General features: G+C 52.4%; 1 protein-coding gene across 1 annotated transcript in view; it reads right to left on the reverse strand.

The window, feature by feature from the left end:
- GTF3C2 (general transcription factor IIIC subunit 2) overlaps positions 1–25000 on the reverse strand; it is an 84850-nt gene that overhangs the window by 49398 nt on the left and 10452 nt on the right. Inside the window, exons 2-6 of the mRNA XM_073672885.1 lie at positions 16462–16804; positions 10776–11180; positions 9917–10154; positions 9368–9674; positions 8064–8704 (exon numbers count right to left, since the gene is read on the reverse strand). Coding sequence (XP_073528986.1) covers positions 8064–8704; positions 9368–9674; positions 9917–10154; positions 10776–11180; positions 16462–16753 — 1883 coding nt within the window. The 5' untranslated portion in view covers positions 16754–16804. The remainder of the gene's footprint in view (positions 1–8063; positions 8705–9367; positions 9675–9916; positions 10155–10775; positions 11181–16461; positions 16805–25000) is intronic.

The raw sequence follows: 25000 nt of genomic DNA on the forward strand, positions 1-25000 counted from the left end.
CCTCCCTCTGGTATCATTTCCTCCTCTCCTCCTCCCTACTTGTGATCATTTTCCTCCTCTCCTCCTCCTCTTGTATCATTTCAGCCTCTCCTCCTCCCTCTTGTATCATTTCCTCCTCTCCTCCTCCCTCTTGTATCATTTCCTCCTCTCCTCCTCCCTCTTGTATCATTTCCTCCTCTCCTCCTCCCTCTTGTATCATTTCCTCCTCTCCTCCTCCCTCTTGTATCATTTCCTCCTCTCCTCCTCCCTCTTGTATCATTTCCTCCTCTCCTCCTCCCTCTTGTATCATTTCCTCCTCTCCTCCTCCCTCTTGTATCATTTCCTCCTCTCCTCCTCCCTCTTGTATCATTTCCTCCTCTCCTCCTCCCTCTTGTATCATTTCCTCCTCTCCTCCTCCCTCTTGTATCTCCTCCTCTCCTCCTCCCTCTGTATTTCCTCCTCTCCTCCTCCCTCTTGTATCATTTCCTTCTCTCCTCCTCCCTCTTGTATTTCCTCCTCTCCCTCCTCCCTCTTGTATTTCCTCCTCTCCTCCTCCCTCTTGTATCATTTCCTCCTCCCTCTTGTATCATTTCCTCCTCTCCTCCTCCCTCTTGTATCATTTCCTCCTCTCCTCCTCCCTCTTGTATCATTTCCTCCTCTCCTCCTCCCTCTTGTATTTCCTCCTCTCCTCCTCCTCTTGTATTTCCTCCTCTCCTCCTCCCTCTTGTATTTCCTCCTCTCCTCCTCCCTCTTGTATCATTTCCTCCTCTCCTCCTCCCTCTTATCATTTCCTCCTCCTCTTGTATCATTTCCTCCTCCTCCTCCTCCCTCTTGTATCATTTCCTCCTCTCCTCTCCCTCTTGTATCATTTCCTCCTCTCCTCCTCCCTCTTGTATCATTTCCTCCTCTCCTCCTCCCTCTTGTATTTCCTCCTCTCCTCCTCCCTCTTGTATTTCCTCCTCTCCTCCTCCCTCTTGTATTTCCTCCTCCCTCTTGTATCATTTCCTCCTCTCCTCCTCCCTCTTGTATCATTTCCTCCTCTCCTCCTCCCTCTTATCATTTCCTCCTCCCTCTTGTATCATTTCCTCCTCCCCTCCTCCCTCTTGTATTTCCTCCTCTCCTCCTCCCTCTTGTATTTCCTCCTCTCCTCCTCCCTCTTGTATCATTTCCTCCTCCCTCTTGTATCATTTCCTCCTCCCTCTTGTATTTCCCTCCTCCCTCTTGTATTTCCTCCTCTCCTCCTCCCTCTTGTATCATTTCCTCCTCTCCTCCTCCCTCTTGTATCATTTCCTCCTCTCCTCCTCCCTCTTGTATCATTTCCTCCTCCTCCCCCCCTCTTGTATTCATTTCCTCCTCTCTTTCCTCCTCCCTCTGTATTATTCCTCCTCCCTCTTGTATTTCCTCCTCTCCTCCTCCCTCTTGTATTTCCTCCTCCTCCTCCTCCCTCTTGTATCATTTCCTCCTCCCCTCCTCCCTCTTGTATCATTTCCTTCCTCTCCTCCTCCCTCTTATCATTTCCTCCTCCCTCTTGTATCATTTCCTCCTCTCCTCCTCCCCTCTTGTATTTCCTCCTCTCCTCCTCCCTCTTGTATTTCCTCCTCTCCTCCTCCCTCTTGTATTTCCTCCTCCCCTCCTCCCTCTTGTATTTCCTCCTCCCTCCTCCTCTTGTATCATTTCCTCCTCCCCTCCTCCCTCTTGTATCATTTCCTCCTCCCTCCTCCCTCTTTGTATCATTTCCTCCTCCCTCCTCCCTCTTGTATCATTTCCTCCTCCCCTCCTCCCTCTTGTATCATTTCCTCCTCCCCTCCTCCCTCTTGTATTTCCTCCTCCCCTCCCTCCCTCTTGTATTTCCTCCTCTCCTCCTCCCTCTTGTATTTCCTCCTCTCCTCCTCCCTCTTGTATTTCCTCCTCTCCTCCTCCCTCTTGTATTTCCTCCTCTCCTCCTCCTCTTGTATTTCCTCCCTCCTCCCTCTTGTATTTCCTCCTCTCCTCCTCCCTCTTGTATTCCTCCTCTCCTCCTCCCTCTTGTATTTCCTCCTCTCCTCCTCCCTCTTGTATTTTCCTCCTCTCCTCCTCCCTCTTGTATTTCCTCCTCTTCCTCCTCCCTCTTGTATTTCCTCCTCTCCTTCTCCCTCTTGTATTTCCTCCTCTCCTCCTCCCTCTTGTATCATTTCTCCTCCCTCCTCCCTCTTGTATCATTTCCTCCTCTCCTCCTCCCTCTTGTATCATTTCCTCCTCTCCTCCTCCCTCTTGTATCATTTCCTCCTCTCCTCCTCCCTCTTGTATCATTCCTCCTCTCTCCTCCTCCCTCTTGTATTTCCTCTCCTCTCCTCCTCCCTCTTGTATCATTTCCTCCTCTCCTCCTCCCTCTTGTATCATTTCCTCCTCTCCTCCTCCCTCTTGTATCATTTCCTCCTCTCCTCCTCCCTCTTGTATCATTTCCTCCTCTCCTCCTCCCTCTTGTATTTCCTCCTCTCCTCCTCCCCTCTTGTATTTTCCTCCTCTCCTCCTCCCTCTTGTATCATTTCCTCCTCTCCTCCTCCCTCTTGTATCATTTCCTCCTCTCCTCCTCCCTCCTTATCTTTCCTCCTCCCTCCTCCCTCTTGTATCATTTCCTCCTCTCCTCCTCCCTCTTGTATCATTTCCTCCTCTCCTCCTCCCTCTTGTATCATTTCCTCCCCTCCTCCCTCTTGTATCATTTCCTCCTCTCCTCCTCCCTCTTGTATCATTTCCTCCTCTCCTCTCCCTCTTGTATCATTTCCTCTCTCCTCCTCCTCTTGTATCATTTCCTCCTCCCCTCCTCCCTCTTGTATCATTTCCTCCTCCCTCCTCCCTCTTGTATCATTTCCTCCTCCCTCCTCCTCCTCTTGTATCATTTCCTCCTCCCCTCCTCCCTCTTGTATCATTTCCTCCTCCCCTCCTCCCTCTTGTATCATTTCCTCCTCTCCTCCTCCCTCTTATCATTTCCTCCTCCCTCTTGTATCATTTCCTCCTCTCCTCCTCCCTCTTGTATCATTTCTCTCTCCTCCTCCCTCTGTATCATTTCCTCCTCTCCTCCTCCCTCTTGTATCATTTCCTTCCTCTCCTCCTCCCTCTTGTATTTCCTCCTCTCCTCCTCCCTCTTGTATTTCCTCCTCTCCTCCTCCCTCTTGTATTTCCTCCTCTCCTCCTCCCTCCTTGTATCATTTCCTCCTCCCTCCTCCCTCTTGTATTCCATTTCCTTCCTCCTCCCTCTTCCCTCCTCCTCCCTCTTGTATCATTTCTCCTCCTCCTCCCTCTTGTATCATTTCTCCTCCCTCCTCCTTCCTCCTCCCTCTTGTATTTTCCCTCCTCCCTCTTGTATTTCCTCCCTCCTCTCCTCCCCTCCCCTCTTGTATCATTTCCTCCTCTCCTCCTCCCCTCTTATCATTTCCTCCTCTCCTCCTCCCTCTTGTATTTCCTCCTCCCTCTTGTATTTCCTCCTCTCCTCCTCCCTCTTGTATCATTTCCTCCCTCTCCTCCTCCCTCTTATCATTTCCTCCTCTCCTCCTCCCTCTTGTATTTCCTCCTCCCTCTTGTATCATTTCCTCCTCTCCTCCTTCCTCTTGTATCATTTCCTCCTCTCCTCCTCCCTCTTGTATCATTTCCCTCCTCTCCTCCTCCCTCTTGTATCATTTCCTCCTCTCCTCCTCCCTCTTGTATCATTTCCTCCTCTCCTCCTCCCTCTTGTATCATTTCCTCCTCTCTCCTCCCTCTTGTATCATTTCCTCCTCTCCTCCTCCCTCTTGTATCATTTCCTCCTCTCCTCCTCCCTCTTGTATCATTTCCTCCTCTCCTCCTCCCTCTTGTATCATTTCCTCCTCTCCTCCTCCCTCTTGTATCATTTCCTCCTCTCCTCCTCCCTCTTGTATCATTTCCTCCTCTCCTCCTCCCTCTTGTATCATTTCCTCCTCTCCTCCTCCCTCTTGTATCATTTCCTCCTCTCCTCCTCCCTCTTGTATCATTTCCTCCTCTCCTTCCTCCCTCTTGTATCATTTCCTCCTCTCCTCCTCCCTCTTGTAATCATTTCCTCCTCTCCTCCTCCCTCTTGTATCATTTCCTCCTCTCCTCCTCCCTCTTGTATCATTTCCTCCTCTCCTCCTCCCTCTTGTATCATTTCCTCCTCTCCTCCTCCCTCTTGTATCATTTCCTCCTCTCCTCCTCCCTCTTGTATCATTTCCTCCTCTTCCTCCTCCCTCTTGTATCATTTCCTCCTCTCCTCCCTCTTGTATCATTTCCTCCTCTCCTCCTCCCTCTTGTATCATTTCCTCCTCCTTGTATCATTTCCTCCTCCCTCTTGTATCATTTCCTCCTCCCCTCCTCCCTCTTGTATCATTTCCTCCTCTCCTCCTCCCTCTTGTATCATTTCCTCCTCTCCTCCTCCCTCTTGTATCATTTCCTCCTCTTCCTCCTCCCTCTTGTATCATTTCCTCCTCTCCTCCTCCTCTTGTATTTCCTCCTCTCCTCCTCCCTCTTGTATCATTTCCTCCTCTCCTCCTCCCTCTTGTATCATTTCCTCCTCTCCTCCTCCCTCTTGTATCATTTCCTCCTCTCCTCCTCCCTCTTGTATCATTTCCTCCTCTCCTCCTCCCTCTTGTATCATTTCCTCCTCTCCTCCTCCCTCTTGTATCATTTCCTCCTCTCCTCCTCCCTCTTGTATCATTTCCTCCTCTCCTCCTCCCTCTTGTATCATTTCCTCCTCTCCTCCTCCCTCTTGTATCATTTCCTCCTCTCCTCCTCCCTCTTGTATCATTTCCTCCTCTCCTCCTCCCTCTTGTATCATTTCCTCCTCTCCTCCTCCCTCTTGTATCATTTCCTCCTCCCTCTTGTATCATTTCCTCCTCTCCTCCTCCCTCTTGTATTTCCTCCTCCCTCTTGTATTTCCTCCTCCCTCTTGTATTTCCTCCTCCCCTCCTCCCTCTTGTATCATTTCCTCCTCCCCTCCTCCCTCTTGTATCATTTCCTCCTCTCCTCCTCCCTCTTGTATTTCCTCCTCCTCTTTTATTTCCTCCTCCCCTCCTCCCTTTTATCATTTCCTCCTCCCTCTTTTATCATTTCCTCCTCCCTCTTTTATCATTTCCTCCTCCCTCTTTTATCATTTCCTCCTCCCCTCCTCCCTCTTGTATCATTTCCTCCTCCCCTCCTCCCTCTTGTATCATTTCCTCCTCTCCTCCTCCCTCTTGTATCATTTCCTCCTCCCTCTTGTATCATTTCCTCCTCTCCTCCTCCCTCTTGTATTCTCCTCCCTCTTGTATTCCTCCTCCCCTCCTCCCTCTTGTATCATTTCCTCCTCCCCTCCTCCCTCTTGTATCATTTCCTCCTCTCCTCCTCCCTCTTGTATTTCCTCCTCCCTCTTTTATTTCCTCCTCCCCTCCTCCCTTTTATCATTTCCTCCTCCCTCTTTTATCATTTCCTCCTCCCTCTTTTATCATTTCCTCCTCCCTCTTTTATCATTTCCTCCTCCCTCTTTTATCATTTCCTCCTCCCTCTTTTATCATTTCCTCCTCCCCTCCTCCCTCTTGTACAGTCCTGCTCATCGTTACTGCCATAATGTGGAATCTCCTGAAATAAATGAATCCAGTGAAACAGTTTTTTGTATAGAGACTCGTGTGAAATACAAAAGAGCAAATGATAGAAAATAACGTAAAACAATGGGAGGGAAAAATAGAGAAACCTAAAGCTTGCCGTGTCCCTGGCATGGTCTCCTTTATATTAATTTAGTATGAAAACACATTTTGACTCGCCTGTGGTAAATCACAAAAGAGATTCTCCTGTGATTAATTGTCGGTGCCCATGTGACATGAATTAGCAAATGAATGATGACATCCGTGTTTTTAAAAAGCCACATGGTAGGCCCTGTTCCTTTGTCACAATGGTGAAGACAAAGGAGCTGTCTGAGGACATCAGAACTGCTATTATTAGCAAACACAAGACTTCCAAAGGGTATAAGGCCATCTCCAAAGACCTTGGCATCCCAGTTTCAACAGTGTGCAATGTTATTAAGAAGTTTGCCAAACATGGAACCGTCAAGAACCTCCCTGGATGTGGGGGAAAGGAAAATTGACAAGAGAAGTCTTCAAAGGTTGGTGAGAATGGTGGAAAAAACACCACGTCAGACATCCAAAGACCTGAAGGCCAACCTGGAACATACCATACGTTTCACACTAAACCAAGCAGAGCTTTATGGGAGAAGGCCAAGGAAGAAACCATTGTTGAAGAAAACACATAAAAAGGAACAACTGATCTTTGCCAAATTGTACCTTGACAAACCACAATCCTTCTGGGAAAATGTTCTGTGGACAGATGAAACAAAAATAGAGCTTTTTGGCAATGCAAAGCAACAGTTTGTTTACAGACGGCACAATGAAGCTTATAAGGAAAAGAACACCTTACCAACAGTTAAGCATGATGGAGGATTCATAATGCTGTGGGGTTGCTTTGCTGCGTAAGGTACTGAAGGCCTTGACCTTATCACAGGAATCATGAAATCAGAATTATCAAGAGATTTTAGAGCGAGTGCCCTACCCAGTGTAAGAAAACTTGGTTTGAGTTGAAGATCATGGGTCCTCCAGCAAGACAATGACCCAAAGCACACATCCAAAAGTACCAGGAATGGTGGAAAAAGAAAAAAATGGACTGTTTTAAAATGGCCAGCAGTGAGTCCGGACCTCAATCCCATTGAAAATATTTGGGGTTAGCTGAAATCTGCCATTGGGAAAAAGACCCCTGTAAACATTCAAGAGCTCGAACAAACTGCAAAGGAAGATGGGAGAAAACTGCAGCTGAGAAGTGCAAGAAGCTTATAGATGGCTACAAGAAACGTGTGGAGGCCATCAGCCATGCCAAAGGGTGTGCAACCAAGTATTAATTAGGGGGGCAACCAAGTATTAATTAGGGGGCCTTTATTGCTGCACATGCTGTTTATTCTGTTTCTTCTTTGAAATTGCAACATGGAAGTTGAAAAACAGTGTTTTATTGTTGTATTACTTTGGACACTAATTAAAAAATCCTGAGGATATAACTTTGGTACATTTCCATTTATTTCTGAAGATATTGAACAGTTTATGAAAAAAATTAAGGGGTGCCAATAATTGTGCGCAGCACTGTATTATTTCCTCGCCTCCTGCTCCCTCGCGCATCATTTCCTCGCCTCCTGCTCCCTCGCGCATCATTTCCTCGCCTCCTGCTCCCTCGCGCATCATTTCCTCGCCTCCTGCTCCCTCGCGCATCATTTCCTCGCCTCCTGCTCCCTCGCGCATCATTTCCTCGCCTCCCGCTCCCTCGCGCATCATTTCCTCGCCTCGCGCATCATTTCCTCGCCTCCCGCATCATTTCCTCGCCTCCCGCTCCCTCGCGCATCATTTCCTCGCCTCCTACCGCTTGTATTATTTCCTGGGCACGATCGTCTTACATGATTATTGACATTGGCTAGATGTTGGGGGTCATTGTCCAGCTGCAGAATACATTTGACATAGTGTGTGACCTGTGACATGAAACTGTCTTCCACAACCTCAACTTTTTAGTGGCGTTTGGCTCTTCCTCACTTAGCGTTAAGCCTCCTACACAGCGGTTTCTGTTTATGTCCGTTTTATCTTCCATATGAAAATGACGACCATTATCACCTGTCTGGTAGAATTGGTCACTCATACACCAGACTATAATACCGAATCCCTGACTGTACAGATCCACCAAGAAGTGACGCAGGCGACGGGACGGTCACCGATCACCATACAGAGGACGGAGGCGACGGGCGGTCACCAGATACCGATCACCATACAGAGGACGGAGGCGACGGGCAGTCACCAGATACCGATCACCATACAGAGGACGGAGGCGACGGGCGGTCACCAGATACCGATCACCATACAGAGGACGGAGGCGACGGGCGGTCACCAGATACCGATCACCATACAGAGGACGGAGGCGACGGGCAGTCACCAGATACCGATCACCATACAGAGGACGGAGGCGACGGGACGGTCACCAGATACCGGCGACGGGACGGTCACCAGATACCGGCGACGGGACGGTCACCAGATACCGGCGACGGGACGGTCACCAGATACCGATCACCATACTGAGGACGGAGGCGACGGGCGGTCACCAGATACCGATCACCATACTGAGGACGGAGGCGACGGGCGGTCACCAGATACCGATCACCATACTGAGGACGGAGGCGACGGGCGGTCACCAGATACCGATCACCATACTGAGGACGGAGGCGACGGGCGGTCACCAGATACCGATCACCATACAGAGGACGGAGGCGACGGGCGGTCACCAGATACCGATCACCATACTGAGGACGGAGGCGACGGGCGGTCACCAGATACCGATCACCATACTGAGGACGGAGGCGACGGGCGGTCACCAGATACCGATCACCATACTGAGGACGGAGGCGACGGGCGGTCACCAGATACCGATCACCATACTGAGGACGGAGGCGACGGGCGGTCACCAGATACCGATCACCATACAGAGGACGGAGGCGACGGGCGGTCACCAGATACCGATCACCATACTGAGGACGGAGGCGACGGGCGGTCACCAGATACCGATCACCATACTGAGGACGGAGGCGACGGGCGGTCACCAGATACCGATCACCATACTGAGGACGGAGGCGACGGGCGGTCACCAGATACCGATCACCATACTGAGGACGGAGGCGACGGGCGGTCACCAGATACCGATCACCATACTGAGGACGGAGGCGACGGGCGGTCACCAGATACTGAGCATTTACAGTAAATTTTCTTTTCTTTAGTCACTTTGTATTTTGTTCATTGATACAAATAAACTATTAACTCTTCGATGTCTAAAGCGTCTGACCCAGAAGCATTTATACTGCACATGACTAACCATTGTTCACACCACTGTGTATATACATTAAAAATTACACTGCTAAAAAAAAAAAAGTGAAGGTTCTAGATAAATCAGATCACAAGGAAGAAAGAGTCAAATGTGAAAACTGTAAAGATAACAATTATGTGATTGGACAACAATGAACCAAATCCATCGATCAACTGAAAACCAAAGTAAAACCGGAAAGCACAGACGGATCTCATGTGTGAATTCTGTCATAACTCATGATGTGTCTGTGTGTATCCTGACATCCCATAATGTGATCAGTGAGAGTGTGCACCCCACATGTCTGTATGTATCCTGACATCCCATAATGTGATCAGTTAGTGTGCGTACCCCTCATGTCTGTATGTGTCTTGACATCCCATAATGTGATCAGTGAGTGTGCGTACCCCATGTCTGTATGTGTCCTGACATCCCATAATGTGATCAGTGAGTGTGCGTACCCCACATCTCATAATGTGATCAGTGAGTGTGCGCACCCCCTGCAGCACCCTACTGACCACTCCTCCTCCTCCTCACTACACTTATATCCCACCTCTCCGGGAGCAGAGCCGCTCTTTTTGTAGATGCAGAGGTCGTTGTCAGACTCCTCCTCGCTCAGGCCCTCATCCTCCACCTCTTCTTCCTGCTCCAGGACATCTTCTGACACTATGAAATCCATGTCATCATCAGAGTCGTTGCGCTTCCGCTTCCTGCGCCGTTTCTTCCCAGTCTCCTCCGGCAGGTTCTTCTCCGTTTTTGGGGGAGTTAACAGTACAGGTTCAGCCCACTCATCAGCTATATCTTGGAGATACTTCATGGCCCTAGGGAAGAAGAAAGCAGCAGTCAGAGGAGCTCGGGCAGAGAACACTGGGAGTCCGCCAAGAACGGACAGCTGCACTCCTGAGTGTGAGCGCAGAGGTCCAAAGACGTCACCTGTGAGGGCAGCTCCTGAGCCACTGTAATGAAGGGTTCTGCAGGACGACCCATCGTCAGTGACTTCTAGGTTCAGTCCTGTTTACAGACCCCACTAGTAAGCTGATACTGGCAGTCAGTGGGGACTCACGTTTTGGCAGCGCGTCTCCTCGGACGACCACTTGGCGTTAGCTCCACTTCCATGTTCTCTGAGTCGCTCTGCCTGTTCTCCATGTGGGTTTGGGCCTCCAGCTCCTGAGCTGCCTTCATCAGCAGCATCTCTGCTTTGGACTTGCGGCCTCGCTTCTTTGGGACCTTCACGGGTGTTTGCTGGAGGAGAAAGTCTTCATCAGTCAAAGATTTATCCACAAAGTCCACAGAAGGCGGCTCTGAAACATAAAATACAGGACAACATTATTACTAGGAAGGAGAGGAAGGAGAGGACGGAGAGGAAGGAGAGGACGGAGGAAGAAGAAGGAGGGGGGAGAGGAGAAGAAGGAGAAGGAGGAGTGAGGGGATGCAGAGAGGAAGAAACGGTAAAAGGAGGGATGGGAAGGAAGGAAGGAAGGAAGGAAGGAAGGAAGGAAGGAAGGAAGGAAGGAAGGAAGGAAGGAAGGAAGGAAGGAAGGAAGGAAGGAAGGAAGGAAGGAAGGAAGGAAGGAAGGAAGGAAAGAAAAGGGAGAGGAAAAAAGGATGGAGGGAGGGGAAAGGGACATGAAAAAGGAATAATGGAGGGGAAGGGAGAGGAAGAAAAGGATAAGGAAGGAAGGCAGGCTAAGAGAGGAAGGAAGGAGGAGGAATGGAGAGGAGGATGGTTGGACGGAGAAGGGAGTGGAAGAAGAGTAAGGAGGGAGGGGAGGAGAAAAAGGAAGAAGGGCCAGTAACACAAAAAATGAGAGAATAAATCGGGAAGAATTGACAGGCAGAACTAGATAGGAGATCAGAAAATTATAGAATAGAGTAGAAATTAGACAGCCTGGTGGGAGTAGGAGAGAGTAAAAGTCAAATACCAGTAGCGGCCTGCTGCATGTCCTGTGATGCCGGGAAAGCGGACAGTGACTTTTTCTGGATGCTGTCATCGTGAACAGTCATAGAGTTTACCGGAGACTGAATAACACCAAGACCTTTCCTGCCAGGAGGAGGTATGAGAGGGGCTGTTGACAACGGAGCCATCTTCATCTTAGTTTTAGGCTTACGGCCTTTTCTCTTAGGCACGTTCACAGGTCTTTGATTGAGCGGGGGGGAATTCTGTAATACATTGACCGGACAAGAAGTCGGAGGCTCCTCTGTATCAGACATAGAGCGACTCTGTCCTAGAGTCAGTGAACACTTGGTGTTGAAAGTTGGAGTTTGTTGGAGAGTAAAGGAGTCTTCCGCAACCAAACATCTATCGCTGCCATCCAGAAGAGTAGGACCTGCACATACATGGCAATGCACCAAATTACTGAAGAGAAGACGAAGGAAGAGTGGGCGAGAGAGAGAGAGGGAACACGAGGGCTCGGGCCAACGAGAGGAGGAGCAGAGAGAGAGAACACGAGGGCTCGGCCAGAGAGGAGCAGAGAGAGAGAGAACACGAGGGCTCGGGCCAGAGAGAGAGAGAGAGAGAGAGAGAGAGAACACGAGGGCTCGGGCCAGAGAGGAGCAGAGAGAGAGAGAACACGAGGGCTCGGGCCAGAGAGGAGCAGAGAGAGAGAGAACACGAGGGCTCGGGCCAGAGAGGAGCAGAGAGAGAGAGAGAACACGAGGGCTCGGGCCAGAGAGGAGCAGAGAGAGAGAGAGAACACGAGGGCTCGGGCCAGAGAGGAGCAGAGAGAGAGAGAGAACACGAGGGTTCGGAGCAGAGAGAGAGAACACGAGGGCTCGGGCCAGAGAGGAGCAGAGAGAGAGAGAACACGAGGGCTCGGGCCAGAGAGGAGCAGAGAGAGAGAGAACACGAGGGCTCGGGCCAGAGAGGAGCAGAGAGAGAGAGAACACGAGGGCTCGGGCCAGAGAGGAGCAGAGAGAGAGAGAGAGAGAACACGAGGGCTCGGGCCAGAGAGGAGCAGAGAGAGAGAGAACACGAGGGCTCGGGCCAGAGAGGAGCAGAGAGAGAGAGAGAACACGAGGGCTCGGAGCAGAGAGAGAGAGAGAGAACACGAGGGCTCGGAGCAGAGAGAGAGAGAGAGAGAGAGAACACGAGGGCTCGGAGCAGAGAGAGAGAGAGAGAGAGAGAGAGAGAGAGAACACGAGGGCTCGGAGCAGAGAGAGAGAGAGAGAGAGAACACGAGGGCTCGGAGCAGAGAGAGAGAGAGAACACGAGGGCTCGGAGCAGAGAGAGAGAGAGAACACGAGGGCTCGGAGCAGAGAGAGAGAGAGAGAACACGAGGGCTCGGAGCAGAGAGAGAGAGAGAGAACACGAGGGCTCGGAGCAGAGAGAGAACACGAGGGCTCGGAGCAGAGAGAACACGAGGGCTCGGAGCAGAGAGAGAACACGAGGGCTCGGAGCAGAGAGAGAACACGAGGGCTCGGAGCAGAGAGAGAGAGAGAACACGAGGGCTCGGAGCAGAGAGAGAGAGAGAGAACACGAGGGCTCGGAGCAGAGAGAGAGAGAACACGAGGGCTCGGAGCAGAGAGAGAGAGAGAACACGAGGGCTCGGAGCAGAGAGAGAGAGAGAACACGAGGGCTCGGAGCAGAGAGAGAGAGAGAACACGAGGGCTCGGAGCAGAGAGAGAGAGAGAACACGAGGGCTCGGAGCAGAGAGAGAGAGAGAACACGAGGGCTCGGAGCAGAGAGAGAGAGAGAACACGAGGGCTCGGAGCAGAGAGAGAGAGAACACGAGGGCTCGGAGCAGAGAGAGAGAGAACACGAGGGCTCGGAGCAGAGAGAGAGAGAGAACACGAGGGCTCGGAGCAGAGAGAGAGAGAGAACACGAGGGCTCGGAGCAGAGAGAGAGAGAGAGAACACGAGGGCTCGGAGCAGAGAGAGAGAGAGAGAACACGAGGGCTCGGAGCAGAGAGAGAGAGAGAGAACACGAGGGCTCGGAGCAGAGAGAGAGAGAGAACACGAGGGCTCGGAGCAGAGAAAGAGAGAGAACACGAGGGCTCGGAGCAGAGAGAGAGAGAGAACACGAGGGCTCGGAGCAGAGAGAGAGAGAACACGAGGGCTCGGAGCAGAGAGAGAGAGAGAGAACACGAGGGCTCGGAGCAGAGAGAGAGAACACGAGGGCTCGGAGCAGAGAGAGAGAGAGAACACGAGGGCTCGGAGCAGAGAGAGAGAGAGAGAACACGAGGGCTCGGAGCAGAGAGAGAGAGAGAGAACACGAGGGCTCGGAGCAGAGAGAGAGAGAGAGAACACGAGGGCTCGGAGCAGAGAGAGAGAGAGAACACGAGGGCTCGGAGCAGAGAGAGAGAGAGAACACGAGGGCTCGGAGCAGAGAGAGAGAGAGAACACGAGGGCTCGGAGCAGAGAGAGAGAGAACACGAGGGCTCGGAGCAGAGAGAGAGAGAGAACACGAGGGCTCGGAGCAGAGAGAGAGAGAGAACACGAGGGCTCGGAGCAGAGAGAGAGAGAGAGAACACGAGGGCTCGGAGCAGAGAGAGAGAGAGAGAACACGAGGGCTCGGAGCAGAGAGAGAGAGAGAGAGAACACGAGGGCTCGGAGCAGAGAGAGAGAGAGAGAGAACACGAGGGCTCGGAGCAGAGAGAGAGAGAGAGAACACGAGGGCTCGGAGCAGAGAGAGAGAGAGAGAACACGAGGGCTCGGAGCAGAGAGAGAGAGAGAGAGAGAGAGAGAGAGAGAACACGAGGGCTCGGAGCAGAGAGAGAGAGAGAGAACACGAGGGCTCGGAGCAGAGAGAGAGAGAGAACACGAGGGCTCGGAGCAGAGAGGAGCAGAGAGAGAGAGAGAACACGAGGGCTCGGGCCAGAGAGGAGCAGAGAGAGAGAGAGAACACGAGGGCTCGGGACAGAGAGGAGCAGAGAGAGAGAGAGAGAGAACGAGGGCTCGGGACAGAGAGGAGCAGAGAGAGAGAGAGAGAACGAGGGCTCGGGACAGAGAGGAGCAGAGAGAGAGAACGAGGGCTCGGGACAGAGAGGAGCAGAGAGAGAGAACGAGGGCTCGGGACAGAGAGGAGCAGAGAGAGAGAACGAGGGCTCGGGACAGAGAGGAGCAGAGAGAGAACGAGGGCTCGGGACAGAGAGGAGCAGAGAGAGAGAACGAGGGCTCGGGACAGAGAGGAGCAGAGAGAGAGAACGAGGGCTCGGGACAGAGAGGAGCAGAGAGAGAACGAGGGCTCGGGACAGAGAGGAGCAGAGAGAGAGAACGAGGGCTCGGGACAGAGAGGAGCAGAGAGAGAACGAGGGCTCGGGACAGAGAGGAGCAGAGAGAGAGAACGAGGGCTCGGGACAGAGAGGAGCAGAGAGAGAGAACACGAGGGCTCGAGACAGAGGAGCAGAGAGAGAGAGAACGAGGGCTCGGGACAGAGAGGAGCAGAGAGAGAGAACACGAGGGCTCGAGACAGAGGAGCAGAGAGAGAGAACGAGGGCTCGGGCCAGAGAGGAGCAGAGAGAGAGAGAACACGAGGGCTCGGGCCAGAGAGGAGCAGAGAGAGAGAGAGAACACGAGGGCTCGGGCCAGAGAGGAGCAGAGAGAGAGAGAGAACACGAGGGCTCGGGCCAGAGAGGAGCAGAGAGAGAGAGAGAACACGAGGGCTCGGGACAGAGAGGAGCAGAGAGAGAGAGAGAGAGAACGAGGGCTCGGGACAGAGAGGAGCAGAGAGAGAGAGAGAGAACGAGGGCTCGGGACAGAGAGGAGCAGAGAGAGAGAACGAGGGCTCGGGACAGAGAGGAGCAGAGAGAGAGAACGAGGGCTCGGGACAGAGAGGAGCAGAGAGAGAACGAGGGCTCGGGACAGAGAGGAGCAGAGAGAGAGAACGAGGGCTCGGGACAGAGAGGAGCAGAGAGAGAGAACGAGGGCTCGGGACAGAGAGGAGCAGAGAGAGAACGAGGGCTCGGGACAGAGAGGAGCAGAGAGAGAGAACGAGGGCTCGGGACAGAGAGGAGCAGAGAGAGAACGAGGGCTCGGGACAGAGAGGAGCAGAGAGAGAGAACGAGGGCTCGGGACAGAGAGGAGCAGAGAGAGAGAACACGAGGGCTCGGGACAGAGAGGAGCAGAGAGAGAGAACACGAGGGCTCGAGACAGAGGAGCAGAGAGAGAGAGAACGAGGGCTCGGGACAGAGAGGAGCAGAGAGAGAGAACACGAGGGCTCGAGACAGAGGAGCAGAGAGAGAGAACGAGGGCTCGGGCCAGAGAGGAGCAGAGAGAGAGAGAACACGAGGGCTCGGGCCAGAGAGGAGCAGAGAGAGAGAGAGAACACGAGGGCTCGGGCCAGAGAGGAGCAGAGAGAGAGAGAGAACACGAGGGCTCGGGCCAGAGAGGAGCAGAGAGAGAGAGAGAGAACACGAGGGCTCGGGCCAGAGAGGAGCAGAGAGAGAACACGAGGGCTCGGGCCAGAGAGGAGCAGAGAGAGAGAGAGAACACGAGGGCTTGGGCAGAGAGGAGCAGAGAGAGAGAGAGAACACGAGGGCTCGGGCCAGAGAGGAGCAGAGAGAGAGAGAGAACACGAGGGCTCGGGCCAGAGAGGAGCAGAGAGAGAGAGAACACGAGGGCTCAGGCCAGAGAGGAGCAGAGAGAGAGAGAGAGAGAGAGAACACGAGGGCTCAGGCCAGAGAGGAGCAGAGAGAGAGAGAACACGAGGGCTCGGGCCAGAGAGGAGCAGAGAGAGAGAGAGAACACGAGGGCTCGGAGCAGAGAGAGAGAGAGAACACGAGGGCTCGGAGCAGAGAGAGAGAGAGAACACGAGGGCTCGGAGCAGAGAGAGAGAGAGAACACGAGGGCTCGGAGCAGAGAGAGAGAGAGAACACGAGGGCTCGGAGCAGAGAGAGAGAGAGAACACGAGGGCTCGGAGCAGAGAGAGAGAGAGAACACGAGGGCTCGGAGCAGAGAGAGAGAGAGAACACGAGGGCTCGGAGCAGAGAGAGAGAGAGAACACGAGGGCTCGAGACAGAGGAGCAGAGAGAGAGAAAGAGGGCTCGGGACAGAGAGGAGCAGAGAGAGAGAACACGAGGGCTCGAGACAGAGGAGCAGAGAGAGAGAACGAGGGCTCGGGACAGAGAGGAGCAGAGAGAGAGAACACGAGGGCTCGGGACAGAGAGGAGCAGAGAGAGAGAACACGAGGGCTCGAGACAGAGGAGCAGAGAGAGAGAACACGAGGGCTCGAGACAGAGAGGAGCAGAGAGAGAGAACGAGGGCTCGGGACAGAGAGGAGCAGAGAGAGAGAGAATGAGGGCTCGGGACAGAGAGAGAGAACGAGGGCTCGGGACAGAGGAGCAGAGAGAGAGAGAGAACACGAGGGCTCGGGCCAGAGAGGAGCAGAGAGAGAGAGAATGAGGGCTCGGGACAGAGAGAGAGAACGAGGGCTCGGGACAGAGGAGCAGAGAGAGACAAAGAGGAGAGTGAAGATGAGAGATTGGATGAAGAAAAGTAGAGAAGGCGAGAGTCTGAGACAAGAAGGCAAAAGGATGGGGGTCTCAGAAGTGGGGTCTAGAGGACATGGGTGTGAAATGAAGAAGAGAAAAACATGATGTGAGGAAGAAACAGGCCAAGGACCATGGTCTAAACACAGAGGTGATGAGCTGATGGAGCTCTAGGTCACGTACCATTAGTGTGCAACAGGATGTCCTGAGAAATCGGGAGAGAGGAGAGCAGCTTCTTCTGGGGATTATCATTAGGAAGAGCCGCAGTGTTTACAGGGGAACGGTTTACACCAGGACTCTGCCTGCCAGAAGAAGGTATGAGGGGAGCACCAGACTCCTGCATAGTGACCCCGGTGCTGGGAGCGCGGACACCCAGGGGCAAGACAGCGGGAGAGGGCAGACTCTCGTCTTCTCGGCTTATTACCATGACCTCTGCAGAGAGTGTATCACAGTCCTTGGGGTCAGATCCGTCCATTAACAGCAAAGACTGTTAGATCACATCCATCTTATCCCGCAGCACCATCACCTGCAGCCAGAGAGAGCGCCAACTATTACATCACAGCCATATTACACTACAGCACTAGTCTTTCCCGTGTAATTACAGACCAGTAAGATTAACATTGTAAGAAAATAACATTATTAGTGATAGCCAGCGAGGATTTACTAAAAACAGAGGTTGTCACATCAATCTAATCAGTTTTTATGAGGCAGTGAGAAGAAATCTGGACAGAAGGAAACTGTGGATATATAGTATATACAGAGCGTGTGACTACAGAGAGGAGCTGTGGATATATAGTATATACAGAGCGTGTGACTACAGAGAGGAGCTGTGGGTATATAGTATATACAGAGCGTGTGACTACAGAGAGGAGCTGTGGGTATATAGTATATACAGAGCGTGTGACTACAGAGAGGAGCTGTGGGTATATAGTATATACAGAGCGTGTGACTACAGAGAGGAGCTGTGGGTATATAGTATATACAGAGCGTGTGACTACAGAGAGGAGCTGTGGGTATATAGTATATACAGAGCGTGTGACTACAGAGAGGAGCTGTGGGTATATAGTATATACAGAGCGTGTGACTACAGAGAGGAGCTGTGGGTATATAGTATATACAGAGCGTGTGACTACAGAGAGGAGCTGTGGGTATATAGTATATACAGAGCGTGTGACTACAGAGAGGAGCTGTGGGTATATAGTATATACAGAGCGTGTGACTACAGAGAGGAGCTGTGGGTATATAGTATATACAGAGCGTGTGACTACAGAGAGGAGCTGTGGGTATATAGTATATACAGAGCGTGTGACTACAGAGAGGCGCTGTGGGTATATAGTATATACAGAGCGTGTGACTACAGAGAGGAGCTGTGGGTATATAGTATATACAGAGCGTGTGACTACAGAGAGGAGCTGTGGGTATATAGTATATACAGAGCGTGTGACTACAGAGAGGAGCTGTGGGTATATAGTATATACAGAGCGTGTGACTACAGAGAGGAGCTGTGGGTATATAGTATATACAGAGCGTGTGACTACAGAGAGGAGCTGTGGGTATATAGTATATACAGAGCGTGTGACTACAGAGAGGAGCTGTGGGTATATAGTATATACAGAGCGTGTGACTACAGAGAGGAGCTGTGGGTATATAGTATATACAGAGCGTGTGACTACAGAGAGGAGCTGTGGGTATATAGTATATACAGAGCGTGTGACTACAGAGAGGAGCTGTGGGTATATAGTATATACAGAGCGTGTGACTACAGAGAGGAGCTGTGGGTATATAGTATATACAGAGCGTGTGACTACAGAGAGGAGCTGTGGGTATATAGTATATACAGAGCGTGTGACTACAGAGAGGAGCTGTGGGTATATAGTATATACAGAGCGTGTGACTACAGAGAGGAGCTGTGGGTATATAGTATATAAAGAGCGTGTGACTAGAGAGGAGCTGTGGGTATATAGTATATACAGAGCGTGTGACTACAGAGAGGAGCTGTGGGTATATAGTATATACAGAGCGTGTGACTAGAGAGGAGCTGTGGGTATATAGTATATACAGAGCGTGTGACTACAGAGAGGAGCTGTGGGTATATAGTATATACAGAGCGTGTGACTACAGAGAGGAGCTGTGTATATATAGTATATACAGAGCGTGACTACAGAGAGGAGCTGTGGATGGATAGACAGACAGACAGACAGACAGAAGTCTGAGCACCCTCTTATAATCGAAGCTGTGGCTGTGCTTGGAGTCAGCCAATCACATTTCCCCCCATGTTACACAGTAGCCAGTGCTCGGCCGCCGTCATTTGCAGTGATCCTGATTTGCCCCAGAGAAAGTGTCGCTGCTCTAGGAGGATTTTCCTGACATTTTCTGGTCCGTAAACAGCTGACAACACAGCAAAGGATCTCATTGTGGAAAGTTATCAATCAAAAAGGAGGTATAAAAACATTTTCCAGGCATTAGACCTACCAGAGACACTGAAGCGAAGTTATCAAGACGGGGTTTAACTTTCGCACAACAATGACATTACCGAGAACTGGACGTCCCTCAAAAATTGATGAAAAGCCAATTAGATTAGTGCTGGAGGTGGCAGAGAGGCCTACAGCAACATTAGAGGAGAAGCAGGAATTTCTGGCCAGTCCTGTTTGTGTCCTGCATGTGACCACAATCTCCCATATTCTTCATAAATCCAGCATGTAGGTTTGGGGGCAAGGTGGAAGCCTCTTCTTGCAAAGATAAACATCCGAGCTGGTGATATTTTGCCAAAACCTACAACACATCAGCCAAAAGCAGGAAATGTGTTCTGTCTGATGACTCTGAGTGGGAGCTTTGTGGCCATTATTGCAAAATGTGCAAAGTGAACACCGTTCAGAAGACCCCCATCCCCACAGTGAGGCATGGTGGAGGCAGAATTGTGCTCTGGGGATGGGGTTTAGTCAAGAAGAAGAGAATTATAGACAGTTCCAAATATCACATTTTATATCAGAACCTTCCGGCTTCTGCTAAAAAGCTGAAGATGAGGAGGAATTTCCCCTTTCAGCGACAACGAGTCTGAGTGACAAATCACCAAAAGAACGGCTTCACCAGAAGAAGATGGAAGTCCTGTAATAGCCCAGCCAAGCTATTACTTTAAGGGTGTGCAGATTTATGCAACCACATTTCCTTTATATTCATTAATGATATAAGACAATACTAATACTGTTGTACAAGCTGAGTGTTTGGGCATTTACGTGGCGGATGAGGTTTAGCGTGGAGAAATATGAAGTTACGCCCCTGGATACTAATAATATGCGGCACCATATGCTGTAGGGGAGTATAACTAGGAGAGTCACTTGTAGAGAAGGATCTGGGTTTCGATCAGCGGCTTCTAAGGCCATCAGGATATTATCACGTATTACAAGAGGACTGGACTCGCCGTACAGAAACGTGTACGAAGTGTTAGAGCGCCCCCATCTGGAACATGCAGTTCAGTGCTGGGCACCGGCTTATTGGAAGGTGGCGCTGGAGCTCGAAAAAGTACAAAGGAAAGCCCCAAAACTGATCGGGGCCGCGAAGAGCTGAGCTGTGAGGGAAGGTTATAAGAATTACATGGACGTCGAACGGGGCGACATGACTGACTTGTGCAAGTACAGAAAAGGCCCATCAAAAACACATGGTCAGGGGCTGCGTCATGTAAATGCCCCTCAAAATACAAAGGGGCCGTCCCTCTGTTTGAACCTGTCTGTCCCTATCTCCAGAGCCGACAAGGGGGCGGTTCCTCCACCCGAGACAGACGGGCTCAATCTCCAGAGGAGACAAGGGGGCGGTTCCGCCACCCGAGACAGACGGGCTCAATCTCCAGAGGAGACAAGGGGGCGGTTCCTCCACCCGAGACAGACGGGCTCAATCTCCAGAGGAGACAAGGTGGCGGTTCCTCCACCCGAGACAGACAGGCTCAATCTCCAGAGGAGACAAGGGGGCGGTTCCTCCACCCGAGACAGACAGGCTCAATCTCCAGAGGAGACAAGGGGGCGGTTCCTCCACCCGAGACAGACAGGCTCAATCTCCAGAGGAGACAAGGGGGCGGTTCCTCCACCCGAGACAGACAGGCTCAATCTCCAGAGGAGACAAGGGGGCGGTTCCTCCACCCGAGACAGACAGGCTCAATCTCCAGAGGAGACAAGGGGGCGGTTCCTCCATCCGAGACAGACAGGCTCAATCTCCAGAGGAAACAAGGGGGCCGTCTCTCTATCTGGTACAAATGTGCTGCAGAGACCAGAGAAGATGGAAGTCTGCAGAGAAGAGCTGTGGATGTGAAAAGTCATCAAGGCATCTTGACAAGATGGAGCCGAAAACAAAGAACAACTCCAATCAGAGAAGACGTCACCTACAAGGTACCTGGATGTAAATGTTTACTTGTTGATACTGACTACGCCTCATCAGTGCTGTGGTTCCTGTATGGTCTGCATTCTGATGATGGCTGGTAACAACTCCTTACCATTGTTAAGGACTTACTGGGAGTTGTAGGGTCATGTGATACTAATGTATAAATGTCTGACCTGACATTTGAATTGATCACTGTGTCAAGCTTGGTGCTGTATTCATGTGCTGATGGTGGTTCTGGTGATGCTTATGTCCCCAGAACAACCATCAGTACATGAAATACTTCCCCAGAACCACTATCAGTACAGGAATACAACAACAGAATCAACATCTGGATCAACGCTGCGGAATAGCTGCAGTGCACAAGAAATAGGCTGAACTGGATGGACGCTTGTCTTTTTTCGGCCTTATAAACTATGTAACATACGTTTTGCTGCAAGCTGTATTTGCCACATGACGGGCGGCAAAAACCATTAGACATATCACTTCATCTACAGTTGTGCTCAAAAGTTTTCATACCCTGGCAGAATGTTTCCTTTCTTGGCCTTGTTTCAGAGAATATGAATGATAACAAAAAACCTTTTCCTCCCCTCATGGTTATTGGTTGGGTGAAGCCATTTATTGTCAAACTACTGTGTTTTCTCTTTGTAAATCTTAATGACAACCACAAACATCCAAATGACCCTGATCAAAAGTTCACATACCCTGGTGATTTTGGCCTGATAACATGCACAGAATTTGACACAAATGGGTTTGAACGGCTACTAAAAGGTAACATCCTCAGCTGTGACTGGTTGCCTGTAATCAGTGTGTGTGTATAAAAGCCGAGTGAGTTTCTGGGATCCAGACAGACTCTTGCATCTTTCATCCAGCCACTGACGTTTCTGGATTGTGAGTCACTGGGGAAAGCAAAAGAATTGTCAATGGATCTACGGGAAAAGGTAGTAGAACTGTATAACACAGGAAAGGGATGCAAAAAGATATACAAGGAATTGATAATGCAAGTCAGCAGTGTGCAAACTGATTAACAAATGGAAAATCAGGGGCTCTGTAAAAACCAAACCACGGTCAGGTAGACCAACTAAAATATCGGCCACAACTGCCAGGAAAATTGTTCGGGATGCAAAGAAAAACCCACAAATAACATCAGCTGAAATTCAGGACTCTCTGAAAACTAGCGGTGTGTCTTTCAAGATGCACAATAAGGAGGCACCTGAAGAAAAATGGGCTGCATGGTTGAGTCACCAGAAGAAAGCCATTACTGCGCAAATGCCACAAAGTATCTCACCTACAATACACCAAACAGCACAGAGACAAGCCTCAAAACTTCTGGAACAAGGTAATTTGGAGTGATGAGACCAAAATTTAACTTTTTGGCCACAACCTTAAACCTTACATTTGGAGAGAGATCAACAAGGCCTATGATGAAAGGAACACCATTCCTACAGTAAAGCACGGAGGTGGATCGCTGATGTTTTGGGGATGTGTGAGCTACAAAGGCACAGGAAACTTGGTAAAAGCTGAAGGAAAGATGAATGCAGCACGTTATCAGCAAATACTGGAGGCAAATCAGCACTCAGCCCGGAAGCTGCGCATGGGACGTACTTCAATGTTCCAACATGACAACGATCCAAGTATTAAGGACTGGGGTATGTGAACTTTTGATCAGGGTCATTTGGATGTTTTTGGTTGTCATTAAGATTTAAAAAGAGAAAACACAGTAGTTTGACAATAAATGGCTTCACCCAACCAATAACCATGAGGGGAGGAAAAGGTTTATGGTTATCATTCATATTCTCTGAAACAAGACCAAGAAAGGAAAAATCCTCCCGGGGTGTGTAAACTTTTCAGCACCATTGTATATTGGGGTCTGTGCAGTTTCCATTAAGGCATCTACCAAATGCTGGACCCCTAAACAGAAGACAAACGGCCCCCATCACAGATCAGTTTCCATGACCGTCCTTGTGTCTGACATCATATATCGCACACACACGGTACAGGGGCCCCCCGCAGCCTCACACACACACGGTACAGGGGCCCCCCGCAGCCTCACACACACACGGTACAGGGACCCCCTGCAGCCTCACACACACACACACGGTACAGGGGCCCCCCGCAGCCACATACACACACACACGGTACAGGGGCGCCCCGCAGCCACACACACGGTACAGGGGCCCCCCGCAGCCTCACACACACGGTACAGGGGCCCCCCGCAGCCTCACACACACGGTACAGGGGCCCCCCGCAGCCTCACACACACGGTACAGGGGCCCCCCGCAGCCTCACACACACGGTACAGGGGCCCCCCGCAGCCTCACACACACGGTACAGGGGCCCCCCGCAGCCTCACACACACGGTACAGGGGCCCCCCGCAGCCTCACACACACACACACAGTACAGGGGCCCCCCGCAGCCTCACACACACACACACAGTACAGGGGCCCCCCCGCAGCCTCACACACACACACACACCACACACACACAGTACAGGGGCCCCCCGCAGCCTCACACACACACACAGTACAGGGGCCCCCCGCAGCCTCACACACACACACAGTACAGGGGCCCCCCGCAGCCTCACACACACACACACAGTACAGGGGCCCCCCGCAGCCTCACACACACACACAGTACAGGGGCCCCCCGCAGCCTCACACACACACACACAGTACAGGGGCCCCCCGCAGCCTCACACACACACACACAGTACAGGGGCCCCCCGCAGCCTCACACACACACACAGTACAGGGGCCCCCCGCAGCCTCACACACACACAGTACAGGGGCCCCCCGCAGCCTCACACACACAGTACAGGGGCCCCCCGCAGCCTCACACACACACAGTACAGGGGCCCCCCGCAGCCTCACACACACACAGTACAGGGGCCCCCCGCAGCCTCACACACACACAGTACAGGGGCCCCCCGCAGCCTCACACACACACAGTACAGGGGCCCCCCGCAGCCTCACACACACACAGTACAGGGGCCCCCCGCAGCCTCACACACACACACAGTACAGGGGCCCCCCGCAGCCTCACACACACACAGTACAGGGGCCCCCCGCAGCCTCACACACACACAGTACAGGGGCCCCCCGCAGCCTCACACACACAGTACAGGGGCCCCCCGCAGCCTCACACACACAGTACAGGGGCCCCCCGCAGCCTCACACACACAGTACAGGGGCCCCCCGCAGCCTCACACACACAGTACAGGGGCCCCCCGCAGCCTCACACACACACACACAGTACAGGGGCCCCCCGCAGCCTCACACACACACAGTACAGGGGCCCCCCGCAGCCTCACACACACACAGTACAGGGGCCCCCCGCAGCCTCACACACACACAGTACAGGGGCCCCCCCGCAGCCTCACACACACACAGTACAGGGGCCCCCCCGCAGCCTCACACACACACACACACACACACAGTACAGGGGCCCCCCCGCAGCCTCACACACACACACACACACACACACACACACACACGGTACAGGGCCCCCCCGCAGCCTCACACACACACGGTACAGGGGCCCCCCCGCAGCCTCACACACACAGTACAGGGGCCCCCCGCAGCCTCTAACACACACACAGTACAGGGGCCCCCCGCAGCCTCACACACACACAGTACAGGGGCCCCCCGCAGCCTCTAACACACACACAGTACAGGGGCCCCCCGCAGCCTCTAACACACACACAGTACAGGGGCCCCCCGCAGCCTCTAACACACACACAGTACAGGGGCCCCCAGCAGCCTCTCACACACACACACAGTACAGGGGCCCCCCGCAGCCTCACACACACACAGTACAGGGGCCCCCCCGCAGCCTCACACACACACAGTACAGGGGCCCCCCGCAGCCTCACACACACACACACACACAGTACAGGGGCCCCCCGCAGCCTCACACACACACAGTACAGGGGCCCCCCGCAGCCTCTAACACACACACACAGTACAGGGGCCCCCCACAGCCTCACACACACAGTACAGGGGCCCCCCGCAGCCTCACACACACAGTACAGGGGCCCCCCGCAGCCTCACACACACACACACACACACACACACACACACACAGTACAGGGGCCCCCAGCAGCCTCTCACACACACACACAGTACAGGGGCCCCCAGCAGCCTCTCACACACACACACACACACAGTACAGGGGCCCCCCGCAGCCTCTCACACACACACACAGTACAGGGGCCCCCCGCAGCCTCACACACACACAGTACAGGGGCCCCCCGCAGCCTCACACACACACAGTACAGGGGCCCCCCGCAGCCTCACACACACAGTACAGGGGCCCCCCGCAGCCTCACACACACAGTACAGGGGCCCCCCGCAGCCT

Source organism: Phyllobates terribilis, unplaced genomic scaffold (genome assembly GCF_046119375.1).
Source record: "Phyllobates terribilis strain yellow unplaced genomic scaffold, ASM4611937v1 Scaffold_3__8_contigs__length_932513732, whole genome shotgun sequence".
Taxonomy (NCBI): Eukaryota; Metazoa; Chordata; class Amphibia; order Anura; family Dendrobatidae; genus Phyllobates; species Phyllobates terribilis.